The 16,183-nt window shown below is 31.9% G+C and overlaps 1 protein-coding gene across 8 annotated transcripts in view; it reads right to left on the bottom strand.

Moving 5' to 3' along the window:
- Window positions 1–16,183, bottom strand: part of LOC105197884 (metabotropic glutamate receptor 8) — a 112,704-nt gene that overhangs the window by 32,702 nt on the left and 63,819 nt on the right. For all 8 annotated transcript variants that reach the window (XM_039454224.1, XM_039454223.1, XM_039454222.1 and 5 more), the window contains 2 exons: window positions 13,545–13,724; window positions 7,829–7,998 (listed from right to left, as the gene is read on the bottom strand). In XM_039454224.1, the coding sequence (XP_039310158.1) occupies window positions 7,829–7,998; window positions 13,545–13,724 (350 nt within the window). The remainder of the gene's footprint in view (window positions 1–7,828; window positions 7,999–13,544; window positions 13,725–16,183) is intronic.

The following is a 16,183-nucleotide window of genomic DNA, read 5'->3' as shown; positions in this document are numbered from 1 at the left end:
TGGTTTGGTGTTTTTTTTTGTTTTTTACTTTGGGTTCTACCCATAATCTCTCTCAATGAAAAGGTTTTTATTCTTTCATCGAGTTAAGTTACCATAATAGAAAAAAAAACCTTTAAAGAGTAAACGACCTTCTCTTTATTGACGTGATAGGTATGGTGGCTGGGAATAACGCAGCTTACGTGCAGGAAAACATTTCCCAGGTTTTTTTAACATCGACGCCAATGTTTCTTTTACGCTTTTGGTGGCTCGCCAAAAATTTCATTGCTCGCGGAAACACCGTAGCGCCCGGTAGGGCGGCTCCAAGGTATATGCTAGGTGGTTGTTCGATAATGTATCGTTTCCTCTTGAATGCGCAATAAAGCCCCGCCGCTTTAAATAGACAGTCGAGCGCTTCTTTCGAGAAGGGAAAAAATTTCCGTTCGATACATCAATCGGGTAACGGGCGAGATAAATAGATAGATGAATAGATACATAGATAGATGAGTAGATAGATAGATAACACAGAAAAAAGTTAATATCATATCAACAATTTATTGTTTCATATCTAAGCTAGAATATCAAATCTTGAAAGAACTTGATAATTTTAAACAAACAATTCTTTCAAGATTTTATATTCTTGTGTGTGTGTGTGTGTAGAGAGAGAGAGAGAGAGAGAGAGAGAGAGAGAGAGAGAGAGAGAGAGAAATCTTGAAGCTTCGTGCGTCGGCAATGCCGGCCGGAAATCCTTTTCACCCTTCCAAGGGGGGAATGCATCCGGCGGGTGAATCAAGTTCTGATCGATTAGGACAAATTTTCGCTCGAGCAACATGATGCACATGTGCAACCAGTGCAACACACCGCATGTCACCAAGTGAACCGTTCAGAATGTGAGTGATAAATCGAATAAATGTCACGTGTGCCATTATAAAATAGAATAAAAATAATTTAAAAAAGAGAATTACGCTCGTAATAAGAACACGAATAAAAAAAATTGAGTAACAAATTACCTATGCTTTTTTGTCGATTTTAAAGAGCAATCGCAGAAAAACTTTGTATTTTTTTAAGAAAATAATTACTATTCTTTTCAAGCGAGCTCCTCTAGTATTTGTTTTTCGTAATCACGTATATGAGATGCAAATTATACAAAAAAAAAAAAATAAATAAATAAATGGATATATTTTTTATAATACAAGCGAAACAATAGAGCGAGTCCTTGAAATTAAGCAAAGTAGGAGCAATGAGAGATTTCGACGTTCAACTTGAAAGCAAGCAGATCGCCGCAGATACCTGCGTTAATTCTTTGCGTAGCAATCTTGCTTTACTTGGTCGCGTTGCTCGTGGAGAAACTAATCACGACTCGTCTGTGTTTGCAACGAGGAAAGTTGGCGAGCGTGCAAGTCTCGGCATTTAGCGTTAATCGGAAGTTTCACAAGGAGCAAATCCCTGTGCGCGACGCGGACCAGGGTTGAAATATGTCGTCTTTGAACTGACATGCGGAATACACGTAAGATGCGATTATCCGTGAGTCTCGTGCAGCTAGGCAAATGGAGAGTAACTGGCGAGAAAAGCCAGTACATCACAATTTCGACGGACTTACGTCATGGCACGGGAAGAGCACGTCGGCGAACATTTCGCGATTCGTTGCTGAAGCGGTTATAAGCTGATTCGAGTCAAATCGAGTCGAATCGAGTAGAGTTGAGCCGAATCGAGTCGAGTCGAGTCGAGTCGAGTCGAGTCGAGTCGAGTCGAGTCGAGTCGAGTCGAGTCGAGAATCGCCTACGCTTCTTCGCGCTTCGTTCGCATTTACTTGCATTTACGTCACTCGATCGGGCGCAGCCGCGAAAAAGAAGAGTGAGCTGAGTAATTTCGCAACATCGACATTTACGAAAGAGAAAAATTAAGTGAAAGAAAAGAACTGTATGTCTGGTACGTCACAGATATCAAGAAGGAAAAAAAGCACGCGCAGCAATTTTGTTAAAATATTGATGTCCAAAGAAAATGGAGTAAAAATGATCATCATTTCTCTCAAAACGCGCGCGTTTTAATTAATATGTCCGATCTGCCAAGTCAGATAAATTATTCGCTATTGATATATGATACCTAAGTAAAGATACGATTATTTAAAAAATAAGATGAATGTACTTTCATATAAAGTATGTTTCAAAGAAAACTATCACATTAATAGTTTAACGATGTAAGATCTTAATTTTTCTGCAAAAATAACTTGAAAAATATTTTATTTTATCATATCAAATCTTTAATAAAAGTTTATTATAAAACAATACTTTATCTAACTTTATCTAACTATTTTCATCTAAATTTTTAACAAATTTGTTGTTTTTTTTTCCTTTGGGGAAAATCACAAATATATCTGTGTTTATAGAAGATACACGAGACATCCACACAGCCTCTTCGTACAGTTACTGTTGTACTAAATTTGTACGATCCATTAAAGTTTCAAACACTGTCTGTTAACGTGCTTCCGAGATGCTTGATATGCGAATATGTATCTACATGTTGAGTAAAAATTTTCCAGAAAGTTACCAGTATAAGTAATGACGACTGTTGGAAAATGTAATTCTCAGTACAGCATTTTCAATACATTTAAAAATTGTGCTCACACTGTAAAAAAATTTTCTCAAAATTATCCACTATAATGCAATAGATGAAAAATTACTAAATAGTTGTAAATTTCCACGTTGCATTTGTGAATTTGCAACATATAAAGCTAAGATAAATGTTGTAATTTGTAATTAAGCAGATTGTACAAATAAATTTACAACGTGTATGGAAAGTTATAGAAATGATAAGGTAACAATACGTTTTGCAATTGTATTACTTATTATATATTTAAATATTTTCTCTCTATTATACATATTGTAAACAATAGAATGACTACTTACTGTGCCCACGTATAGTGATATTAAATGGGCAGAGTTTTCACGTATACACAGTAAACGTTGATCGCATTATATTTCACAACGATATATAAAATATTGTTGTATTACGTTATGTTACAAAATTTTAGATAATTACATATAATATTTAAATATCTTGTACGTAATTATTCGTATAAAATAAGATATATTTACTCAATAAAAGCAAATCTGCATATTTTTTGGTGGAATTACATGATTTTTTTATATTTACAGAATTAATCGTGTAACTTTTACATCTATTATATGTAAATTAACAGAATTTTTTTTACAGTGCAGAGTGCTCAGACACAAAATTATTCGAATCTATTGTATACAGTTACATATATAAAAAAAAAAAAAAATAACCGAAATGTTATAATTGCATTGACATACGACAACAATAAAGATTCTCTAAAAAAAAAAAATATATATATATATAAAACTAATTTTTTTTCTTTCTACGTATACAGACGTAAACGTTTCAAGTATGTATTAAATTTTTATATTGATTTTCTAACATTTGTTAATATTAAATTAGAAATAAATTAAAAATATATTCTCTGTAAATATTATATATAATGAGTATAGAAAAATAAATTTGTTTTGTATTTATTTTCCTTTTCAAAGTCTATTCAATTTTGTTTCTTTTTCTTAATAAAAAATAATTTATTTTATTAATCAACTGCATTTTTCTATGTCAACTGCAAGAGCTTGGTACGTTTTATCATAAATGTTTCTTGCATACCGTATAAGCAGTGAGATCTCCATTATTTCTCTGTTATCGACGTAGGTGAGAAATGCATTCTTGCAACTGCCCGTTGCAGCTGCTCGACATTTAATTCGGCGCTGGTTTCTTTGTGTTGAAAGCAACCATGGATTGCACGATGAGTATCAAGTTGTTTTACATTTATTTATTTTTTTTTACAACAGAAAAACACGCTAGTTGCATGTTTCTCAAAACACAAAATCTCGACACTGAGTTTTTCTTTCAGATCTTAAAATCATCAGAAAATTTCGCGAGACAAATGCGTGAAAAATTCACGAAAGTCTCACGAGGATTAATAACAATGCCGAGAAAAAAGAAAAACGCTATGTCTTGAAACAAAAGTGAAACATGAGTATGTGTTGCTTGTAGATAAAATGGATATTTTGTTATATTTTAAAAGAGGTAACAATTTTCTCTCTTGAGAGGGAGAGAAATAGATAGAGATAAGCAAAAAATAATTCTTAGAGACAGAAAAAGATTTTAAAATCTTTCATCACTTCTCAATTCAAAAGTTATCGATGCTTTGCCCGTTGCAGCTGCTTTAGGTTTATTGAATAAAATGAATATACGAGTATGTCATAACTTATCTTTATGGATGCGAAAAGTGAAACTACATCAAGCGATGGAAAGTTGCAAGTCACTGGAAATTTTCTAGATTCTACTTTGCAATAGTTGTACATACATATGTATATTACTTAAGATATCCAGCGGAAAACTTTCTGTTCGCAATACGCGTTTATATTATGCATTTTGCAAATGTGACGAAGGTCCAAGATGATAATATAGCAAAAAATTGCATTTCTGGAAGATTTGCTTCAACAATTCATATTTATTATTTTTATCGTTTACTTCAAATTAACTACATACAACATGATTATACGTCTTCCTTTAGAGCAAGTTTTAATTTTAAAAAGATGTGAGAATGTTGTATGTTATTGTTTTACTATATGGAAATATACAATAACATAAAAATGAATTACAAATGGAACTCTGATTACAACTATCTAAATTAATTGCTACGAGGTTTTCTGCATAAAACTGGCTTTTCATGTATGCGTCTATGTAAAAAAACAAAACTATGTAAAAAATTTTTAAATGCACAGTATTTAACGATCAGAGGAAGCAGTATCTAATTACAATAATTCTATAGTAGTAAAATATGATGTAATTTGTTATTGTTGCTAGGTAAATGCGAATCATTCGAGTGCTAAACTCAATCTAATAAAGCTTTGGCTTGAAAAATAAAATTTCATTTAGCTAAAATATAATGAACACGATAGTGAAAGTTTTTCGTGCGTGATATAATGTTGGCTGTATGATTTTTTTTCTCTTTAGCCATCTATTGTTAAAGCAACTGAATCGAGCAGGCTGCTTGTCCCAGCAAAAATACACGACGCAAAAAGGCCCGATCGCAGTTCGTACACATTGAGGCAAACCGTTATGTTTAGTTTTCGACTCTTCGAGACACGGTTCCTCTCGCGTTTTGCTTGCTTTCCAATATTTGCTCGACATTCCAAGCGACATTCGGTATCGTCGAGAACTTGGTCACCTTCGGCGACCATTTTCAGCACTACGAGAAACTTTCGAATAACATTCCATGTTAGAATATACATCTTACGATCAAATAAATATAGGGCAAAATCCCCTTCTAGGGGAAAAGCGAGGATTTTGTGAGAAAAAGTTCAAGCGTAAAGTGCATTTTAATAGACGGAAAAAAAATATGAAATATCAGCAACGCTCGTATAATTATACAATTAAAATTTGCAATTAAACGTTGCTTTAGATTAGACCGTAGTTGTCTCCATAATGAATAATTTTCCGTCGAGATTTGAACGATAGCTCATAAGGGATTTCGATTGAAATGCGATGCACGCGCGCGTACGCGAATACGAGGCACGCATTGTGTTCCCATCACTATGTATAATTATAAATGATTAATAATGCGGTTTTTCACTGATATTCACTGAACTTTGTGTTTGATGATTAATTTTACACTTGACTGTTTTATTTCATCGCTTTGATAATTATTTCGTTATTAATAGCAAGAAGGTGCGCGAAATAAATTTTTAGTAAAAGATTAAGTATTTTTACTTAAATATACAAGTTTAGTAACAATAGTACGAAACGATCCAAACGTTCCAAGCGCGCGCGATCCGTCCATCTGTTTAATTAAATAAATACACAGTTTTATTAAAAAATATTATATGCAACTTCAGTATGTACGAGTATGTATAATATTATATGTGATACACATCACAAAACTAGGCGTCGCTCGTGTCGCTCCCGCAGGAAATCACATTGATCACTTCTTTAGGTCATTATTTGAAACTCACAATACAAACTTATAATTCTATAACGCATATATTATATGACGTACGTATTTAAAAAGCGTACAAATATAATTGTACGTAATTGTAAATAAAAGTAATATCTAATAAATAACAATCATATTATTTATACTACCATTGCTAATATTATGAAATCTTTTAAGATAATGAATTTTCAAGTAATATATTTTACTTGCAATCTCTCTCTAGGAAGAAAATAAGCTATTAATAGTAAAAAATACATCAAAAAGTAATTCCCATTATTTATTGCCTAACTAATTTTAACGGTAATTTTAACGCTATGGCTTTAATGGAGCTACGTAACGAGGGGATGTTTTCTCTTTTCAAACAAATTGTATAGCCAGAATTTTGAATTAGTAGAGCAAGCGAGTCAGCCATAGGTTCGCCTTCATTTCGCTCCTTTGCCTGGCCCTAAAAGCTGGCGAGTATCGACTTTATAGAATGCGAGATTAATCGCCGCCCTGTTATCTCGTCCGCTCGGTTACGCCCCGATCCGCTTTTAACGCCGTTGAAATGCATATCGTTTTCAAAAATCTAGCGCTTTAATATTCTTTAAACGAATAGACGCGAGCGTCAAATTTTATCCCCCTATTTCATTTTAAGAAACATTATTCTGGAAAAGAAAAAAAATCTGTTTAATCTGATAATGGTAATATGGAAAAAAGAAAACACAATCGCTTTGATGTGGTTCCTCTTTCACTAAACCATAACATTTTCTCTACGTAATAGAAAATTTAAAATCCTTTCTGTCTCGTTTCGACACCCGTCCATACCCGCACAATGTTTTCTCACAATGTTTAATATGCAAAAGACAAATAAGGTACGTTTAATGCCGGACATTTTGTCATAACATTTAATAGCTATAATTAGCTTAGAACACACACAAATGCAATGAACGCACGTGCGTTTAAGCGGTCGTTCCTAATTGCGCCCGTCGACTTCCTAATTCAATATTGTTTCTGCCGACATCACATTAGGTCTTAGGATAATCGGAAATTACACGTTCTACATTATTCGCTCATATTACGTCACTATGTATCAGATTTGAACGGATAGAAGTTTGAAACGAATTTTATCGCGTTACAGTGGCTCAAATATATTATCGATGTCAAACCGCTCGTAAAGTGCGACATTAATTGTTTTAAAAAATAATACTTTAAACACACAGATATTTTTTACTTCGACGTGTCCACATTTTTCTAGCTTATGCTTGCAAAGCGAACTATAGTAATTTCTGAATTATATGCAAGTGAGATAAAAAAATATTACACATAAAAAAATCTAAATGTATTTATTAAATGATTTTTTATGTCAAAAAAATTTATACAAATTTCACATTTCAATTACGTACATGCATGCATGCGCCCGTGTGTGTGTGTGTGTGTGTGTGTGTGTGTGTGTGTGTGTGTGCGCGCGCGCGCGCACTTTTTCCCATATTTTGGGTTAAATATATGCTTTCTTAGTTCAATGAGAAAACGTTATTTAATAAAAAATGTTATTTAATAAAAAATAAGTTACACAGAAACTATAATTTGTTTCCATGTTTGAGAAGCACGTTTTTTGCCCAATATAGACCGTGAAAGCACCGTGGTAGTAAGAATAAAAAACATTTCTCTCTCAGTCGAGTAATTTCATTTTTCTACTCTATGTGTGGGGTAGAAAAGAAAATAAATACAGCGAGTACACCGCATTTTTCATGCAAGACAGATTTCAACAATCGCGCTTTTTGTAATGCTATCTTATATCGTATATTTTATGCAGTGACAACCTCTATTTAAAACATAAAGCAACGAAAGCGTATTCGAGATTAATCTTACCTTATGTTATCCTCGTCGACGAATATTATGACTCCCCTGGCGTTATGTTTCGAGCTCAGTCGTTCGATTATTCTATCAAAGTCCTCGGTCTTGGCATTTCTCAAGATCTTTTCGCTGACTGCGACACAGATGTTGTACTCCGACGAGAGGGCAATGAAACTGGCGATGCCCTGAAAATAGAGTTTCGGCCGCAAATAAATTGCCCGTCCGTCCGACGAGAAATCGAATTTTGTCGATAACATGTGTGTCTGTTTTCTTGCTAAACAATTGGAATATAGTGAAAATTTGATAAATATTGTGTTTCAATATTGTGCGTTGCGTGACTTACATGCTTAATTATTGACAATAAATCTTAAAAATTTATATGAGTTTAAGCGGCCATTAAGTAACAAACTGTTGTTCGTGCACAAAGGGCACAAAAGAAAATGTATAGACAGTAGTAAGTTTGTATTTTTTTTCACAGTCTTTCAGGTTTTTACAAAAAAAGTAATCAACTATTAATAGGCTAATAAGAGTAACCGCGTTGTTGGTGGTTGGTGCGTAGAATTAACAATTTTATTAATTTAAAAACAAACGTTTCGACTCAGCTTCGAAGAGTTATCTTCAGCTACATTTCCTTCTCTCTTGAGCGCCGTTACATACGTTTGCTTTCTTATATAACGTATATAATTGCGTCGAAACGTCCGTTTTTAAATTAATAAAATTGTTAATTCTACGCACCAACCACCAACAACCACGGTTACTCTTATTAGCCCATTAATAATTGAATAGTTGATTACTTGACAATTTCAGAGTACTGCACTTCCGTGTCTTTTCTTGTAATTTACAAAAGAAATTTATTTCGCAATTCATTAAAATTCTTTCAAATTTTCATGTTAAATAAATTAAATATTGCATCAAATTTCAGACACAAATCTTAAATAAAATCTAATTCAATTTAAGTTAACAGAAAAGAAATTCTGAGCATAGTTTTGTGAGATTTAAAACAATTTGACATTAAATCAAAGGCGGCATAGTAAATTAGATTTGAAATTAATTGAATAAAGTTTTTATATCGTATAAAAGTGAATGATTTAATTTTTAGTTAAATTTAAAACGTTAGAATTAATTACGCTCTTATAATAGATTTCTTCTGTCGACTCTATTCGTTCGAAACAATTTGAAGCGAGATGCGACATGACGATCACTAGAATGACCGGTCTTATTTTTCTCACCAAATAGTATATCTAAACGCATAAACGCAAATAGATCGACGCGGCTCGCCCGCATCCTCGCGATGTGTTGTGTATGTGGGGGAAAACGAAAAAAAACAATTGAAAAAAGATACGGTAATAAAGAAGAGCAATTACAATTTATTACAATATACCGGATAAAAATCTTATCCTATCTTTGCGATATCCAAACCCGTTGGTTACATAATGGTTACATAATAATTCAAGAATTATCGATATTTCCATGATTCTAAATGGGATAAATTTTAATATTCATTGGTAATAAATTTAGTATTCTGATTGAAAGTTCGATAGAACGTTGATTACATAAATCCTGATTATCCAAATTGATTGAATATGGAATCATCATTTGTACTTTTTTAAATATTTGTGTGTTCTGGAAAGTTTAGCTTATAGTAGATAAATTTTTTAAATATATATTTAAGGAAGATCACCGATATCGATATACCACTTACATTTCTTAAAGTTCTCCAATCATTTCAATACAAAAACTTGATCAGAAATTTTAAACAAGCTTGTGATTAATATATGTATAGATATTTTTTAATTTTTTGAAATTTTTTTAAATAAGTACAGTTTTCTTTAAATAATTTTTGAAAATAGCTTAAATTCTCATGAGAACAATGGTTTTTAATAATTCAATCGCAAACGAAATATAAAATAAAAACTATATTTATATGGAAGAATGGTATTTAAAGAACATTTTGCAATTAAAAAAATTAAGTTTACCTTTCTTTTTCTTTCATATAAATACTTACAAGTCGTGTACTGAACATACACGAGAATTCCTAAAAACCTTTCACTTTGTTGATGTTGGTATTCTTAAGCTACTAGCTTAATAAATAGATTTCATAATATCATACATTTTCTTTTTATCCTTTCCACATAGTTTTTACTATCGTTTACTATTGATCTGAAAGTATTAACTGGATTAATACTCTCTTTTATCGTCTATATCGTAAAAGTGATTAGGTAAGAAAGCGGAAATTGGTGAGAATGCCTAACACTCCCCGCTGTGGAATAAAAGGTTACAACAGTATTAAAGTCCTCTTCAAATTGTACAATAAAAATTATTCCACTATTCATTTTTATTTCACGAAAAGTAATTAGCGTATTTTCGAGTTGGAAAAAATTTTCAATGATTCATATTTTTTAAATATTTTAAATTAAAAATATTAAATTGAAATTAAATTAATCTCTCAATATTTTTTCTACAAAACAAATAAAATTTAATTTCATAAAAAAAAAGATAAAACTTTACAGTATGTACGTCAATGCATGTGCGTGCAATAAAATAAAATTACGTAATTGCATGTAATTGCAAAGCTGAGCGAAAATATCCAATTAACCTTTTTATGAAGGCAGAAAATTAATCTGGCAATCGCAAAAGTTATATCGTTATTGCACACTAAAGATTCTCATTCTCCTTGGATTTTAAGCTCTACGCGCACAATGGAGGAATATTAGATATTGGGAATAGAAATGAAAATTTTAAAATCAGTTTTCCTAAATAAAACATTATAGATAAATGTTGCGTTTCGTATAACACTTTTATATCTTATTAATTATCCATTGTGCGCAGGGCCTTATATTACCGAGAATAAGTAAATTTAGAAAAGCAGTCATAATTGTAAAGCAATGAAAAGAAACCGAATAAAGAAATGTAATAGAAAATTAAAATTATCGATATAAAAATGTAATTTAATGTATTGCGAATTTATCTAGAATACTATAAAGATAAAAGTATTGAAAGAAAAAAGAGAAAGAGATAAACGATGTAATTATTCGGGAAATAATAAGACTTGCTACGACGCGACGTAGCAAGATGTTGTCTGATTTTCTTAATGAAGCTTACTTTCTTCAACAATTCATCCCATTTCTTTTTATTTCTACGTGATTCAAATCTTTTTTTAGACATTTTCCATCTATTACATATATTTACGCTTGGGAATGATTTTACTACGTCCCCCAATGGTTTAAAATTGTGTGTAGTGTGTGTTTACTTGCTAAAATAGCTATTACTTTTATAAAATTCAATAATTATTTTTTCACGTACATTATACACTTATAGCATTAGTAATAATGGCAAGCAGCAATTAATTAATTGCAAAATAAATTTTAAAATAGTTGAAAGTACGACACGTGATTGTTGCAGAAAATTTTCTTCCATTTCGATCTCTTTCGCTCTCAATTTATATGATGCGTTTGACGTTCTTTAATTTGCTGATAAATTATCTTTATGCACTTTGTACCCCGTGCCATTATAAGGATATTAACGAAGCTACACTCGTATAATCGTTTTACGCGAGCTTATGCTCGTTGAAATATGCACCACATTTGCAACAGCCGCAACTGTGCTGCTGTGCACCCAACATTTAGCAAAAGAAACGGCTCATAAATTTCGTTAAAAACCAAAAGGAAATGTAGGCATCCCATTATCTCTTTGACGATTCGCAATGAGATTTTCTTTTTATGTCTTGGCTGTTTCATAATATATTTTATAAATTTGTATCCGAAAAAGTTGCGTACTGCACATTTTCGATTATTATTAATTTTATTTATTATTTATTTCGTTATATTATAAACTTGAAAGAGAAAGAGAGAGAGAGAGAGAGAGAGAGAGAGAGAGTTTTCTCTGCATATTAATATATATACCTCACGCACAATCGCGGATTTTTCCATTTAAGTTTTTTTTTCTTTCATTGTATTTTAAATACCGATACAATATATCATCATTTAAGACACAAAAACGACAAATATTTTTTAGATGAAATTTATCGTTGGTATATTACTGTGCAATTAATTTACTTGACATTCGTAGATTGATAATTATGCGGCTTCGATATTTCGGTGGATGATCGACAGCGAACTAATTCGAGCCGAGTAATTGCCGAACTATTACGATACCTAGGTAGTGATTAATTAGACTGATCTTTGGCACTAGTTTAATTGCTTGGAATGCGATTACTACCGTACCGTGTGTCTAGAGTCCTTCCGAGAACGCGAGTACAGGTACAATTCACGACGTCGCGGCGTCGCGTCGCATCGCGTCGCGACGGTAAATTTCTATGTTCCAAAACGTGCAACGCATCATTGTCGTAAGCGTAATCATCAGAAAGCAGCCATTTGGATAGTATAATTGGACCATAAAATCATACCTCGATCAACATTCGCGACGAATATGAAAAATTCTTACGTGGCGTTTCTCAATGTAAGAGAAATTATGGGCATTGCGGATTAAATTTTATCGCTCTCCTCTTGAATTATTATACCCGTTTGTTCAACTATTACGCGATAATGTGTCATGAATAACAATATTGGAATGCCATTGCTGGATGAAATGCGCCTATACAAAATAAACTATTGACAAAAATAGTAATTGATTAAAAAGAAAAAATTTCACGATTTCAAATTATTAATTTAAAAAATCCATACTTTCATCTTTGTGTTTTTGAACGTATTAAACTTGTGTTGATTAAACGTTATTTCCCATGTTTTTTTTTTGTTTTTATAAATATCCTTAAGCATTAATAATGAAATATTGATAATAATAGTATTTTCTTCTTAGATCCTTAAATCCTAGCTTATTTCTATGTCAAAGTCATCCATGTTGCAATTAAAAAACAAAAAATTCAAGAATCGCAGATGCCAACCAAAAAATTTTCTTTTCTGCAATTTTTGTAAGATTGGATTGCTCTGGTAATCTCTCCACGCAGAATTCTCGCCGCATACTAATCGCCTAATTTAAGCAGCGGATGGCGCTTTAACATCAAGTTTTCTTACTTGATTGCGCAATTAGTTGCGCAATAGTTTCATCTTTGCTTGTTATCACACGTAACGGTCTCATATCATAATTATCATTGTTATAATAACTATTATTAAACGTAGTATTAACACTATTGTATAATATAATATAATCCTACGAAAAAATGCAAATAAGTTATACATCATATTATACATTTACTTGAATATCGTGTTTTCATCAATTTTTGATATAATCGCGAATTTTTAACAATATTTGTGCCTTAAAATGGTTTGAAATTATATTTAATGGTTGCAAAAAGATATCGCGATAACAAGAAATTTCGAATTCTGACAGTTTATAAACTCAAATCGTAACTTGAAACATGTAAAATGTGTGGAAAGATTTAGCGATCGCTTATAACTTTACGAAGCAAATATAACACAGATACGTTACATTCACACACAAATATATTAAAAATTTATTATTCTTTACGTTATTTTTCTAATCAAAATGTATTTTTTTCTGTCAAATATTTTTACGAAATATAGTAATGGTTAGAAAAATTGTATGTATGGCATTTTTATAAAAAGTACTCTTCTATATCTCTATATCTCGTTTTATTACAGGATAAATTTTTTGAGGAACAAACGTAATTAAACGCGGTAAATAAACATTTCAACGGTCATTCTCTGTCATTTCACATGTAACGCATATCGACTCCCTTAAATTTAGCACTCACCTTTTCGCCGTATTCACCTTCCACAGCGACTGTAGAAACATATTTCCATCCGAGCAGATGGATCACTTCAACGATCGCCTGCGCCTGAAAATTATCTGGCGGCACCACCCTGCTGAAGTACTCGAACCGGCTTTTGTCTGAGAGTTCTGTGCTGGTAGAGGCGTAACTCACTTGTGGTATCTGCAATCACGTTACCATGCAACCAGAAAAATGGAAAATATAGGTACTTGTTTTTACGCATATCTGAAAAAGAAATAACTGTAACAGCGGTGAAGAGAAGGAGTAACGTAAATAAATTTTTTTATAAAATTACTTAATAATTACCATTACGCCCATTACAGTGACATTACTGAAAATATTACGCTTTGTATTGTATAATTTATTGAAGAGAGCTTATATGTGTAAATATATATATTTTATGTAGTCACTATAAATTTCTAATATTACGTAATACTACAACATATGAATGTTTAATAATATTACTGATTTGGCAAATCAGTAAGTTTGTGGAATAAAAGACAATATTTTGATACACAAAATAAATTTTCATCAATTATATATTGATGACCATTTCCATCGATGAACTCTTGTCATTTTTCCACCAACTTGGTGGTAGGAATGCTGCGGCCGCGTAAAACGTCTGAAGGTTTGTGAATTGGCGAGTGAATTGGAATGAGAACCAGCGCAACCAAAGCAAAACCCGAACCAACTTGTTTGTCAATCCCATACATTGAATCCCATACATTATAAAACGTACGATATTCGAGTTAATATAATATTTTTCAACGTTATTTTTTAGTCAAGTTTATTACGACACTCATTTGAGAGATATAAAATGATGTAGGACGCTGTGCAGAGATACGTGCGTGTATAAAGGTTAATATCTCGCGTTATTTGATGCGCAACCCTGTTTCTCGACGCGGATACGACGAAGAGAGAGCCTGTAACTTTGCAGCATCTGTGCAGGCAGCATCGCGAATCTAATAATCTTGTGCCTGCTGGAAGTGGCTAAGTCTGCGCGTCAGTCGTCACCATCCCTCCCTCCCTCCCTCCCTCGGGCTTCTTTGGTTGCAACGGGTAATTCCATTTTTGCACAAAGAGCATGCGCTTCACCGAGATAGCTTCCCCTTGATAACATTGTTCCTTAACGGATGTTATTGGCATTATCACGCGTCCTTATCGCTCGCACCTACAGTCACACTGCATATGCGGAAAGACCGACAATAACGCGGTGCGAAACCCGCACCCGCATTATCGCTTCCCGTATTAATTTGCATCCATTTGTTTCGATGGTTACTATTGACGTGACGTAAATTACGACCTACGAGAATGATCGATCGAGACTTTACTGCCAGAAGACTCGCTCGGATTGGCGACACAAAAATTCTCTAGTAATAACAAAGAATATGCGTAAATCGATACGAAACTTTTCATCTTCTCTCATTTTCCATTCTATTGAGTCCAAATGAAAATATATTATTTATACAAGTACAATTCTATTTTTACTTAATTATTGATATTAATTTATATTGTTATTGCAAGATAAACACAATTATTAGATTGTTCGATACTAATTATAATAACGTTACTTTTACAACAAAGTGCAATTTATAAAAATTTAAAAATAAAAAAATAATACAGTTCATTTTAATTTTAATTGTATGACGAATAAATAAAATTATATATTCTAACATTCTGATAAAGAAAGGTACAGAAGTCGTGAAAGCTGCATTTTTCTTTCTTCGTAATTTAAATTCTCATGCTATATCTAATAAATTTATTATAGTATATCGTACACTAATTTCATAAATGATCTTAAAAGAGAAAAGACATAGCGATAATAGCAATATTTAGTTATGAAGCATTATAATATTTTAATAACATACTGGCACAAAAAAAACAAACATAGTCCGAACAAGCATAATCGGTAATACCTATAATGTTTTAAATGTTCTATACAAATCTACTATCCAGATTACTCCATCACAATTTTGAGAAATTTGCAATTAAATTTGTAAAAAAGGGCTATTTTATCATATTATAACTACGATATGTGACGTGCTGAAGAAGTTTGATTGTAATGAGAATCAAATATGTTGTTAGGACTTTCAATCCTCAAAAGGAATTTTTGTCGGTGTCAAGTGTGATTAACAAGATATTCATGATTAAATATAAGGTAAATTACCGAAAAACTACGAATTAGATCACTGACAATTGACCAACTAGCTTTCAATTATGTTCATTTAAACTTGAAATATTTTTTAGACTTCGATGAATACAAATCCAATGTTAAAATCGACAAAAAATGCTGGATTAAATATGATAAATGTGAAAATTCAAAAAATGTGGAAAAAAGTTGGAATAATAATCAAGAAAATTTGTTTTGCTCAAGGAGGTGATGTGTTCAAAATAAATATATTTACTTGAAGATAAAAAAGTAATTAAAAACATCGTTTTTTGTTAATTACTGAATAATTGAAAATCTATATGCACTTTATTTATTAAAGTGCATATAGATTTTTTATTAAGAAAGAATTATTATTTAATTTTTCTGCATGGAATAACGAATGTAATTATACGAATGGTACTTTTAAAGTCTAAAACACGTCTGAATAGATTCGTTGCGTCATACAGCCACT

Source organism: Solenopsis invicta, chromosome 10 (genome assembly GCF_016802725.1).
Source record: "Solenopsis invicta isolate M01_SB chromosome 10, UNIL_Sinv_3.0, whole genome shotgun sequence".
Classification (NCBI taxonomy): Eukaryota; Metazoa; Arthropoda; class Insecta; order Hymenoptera; family Formicidae; genus Solenopsis; species Solenopsis invicta.
Note: the sequence above shows the minus strand (reverse complement) of the source record. Positions and strands in the feature narration are given on the sequence as shown.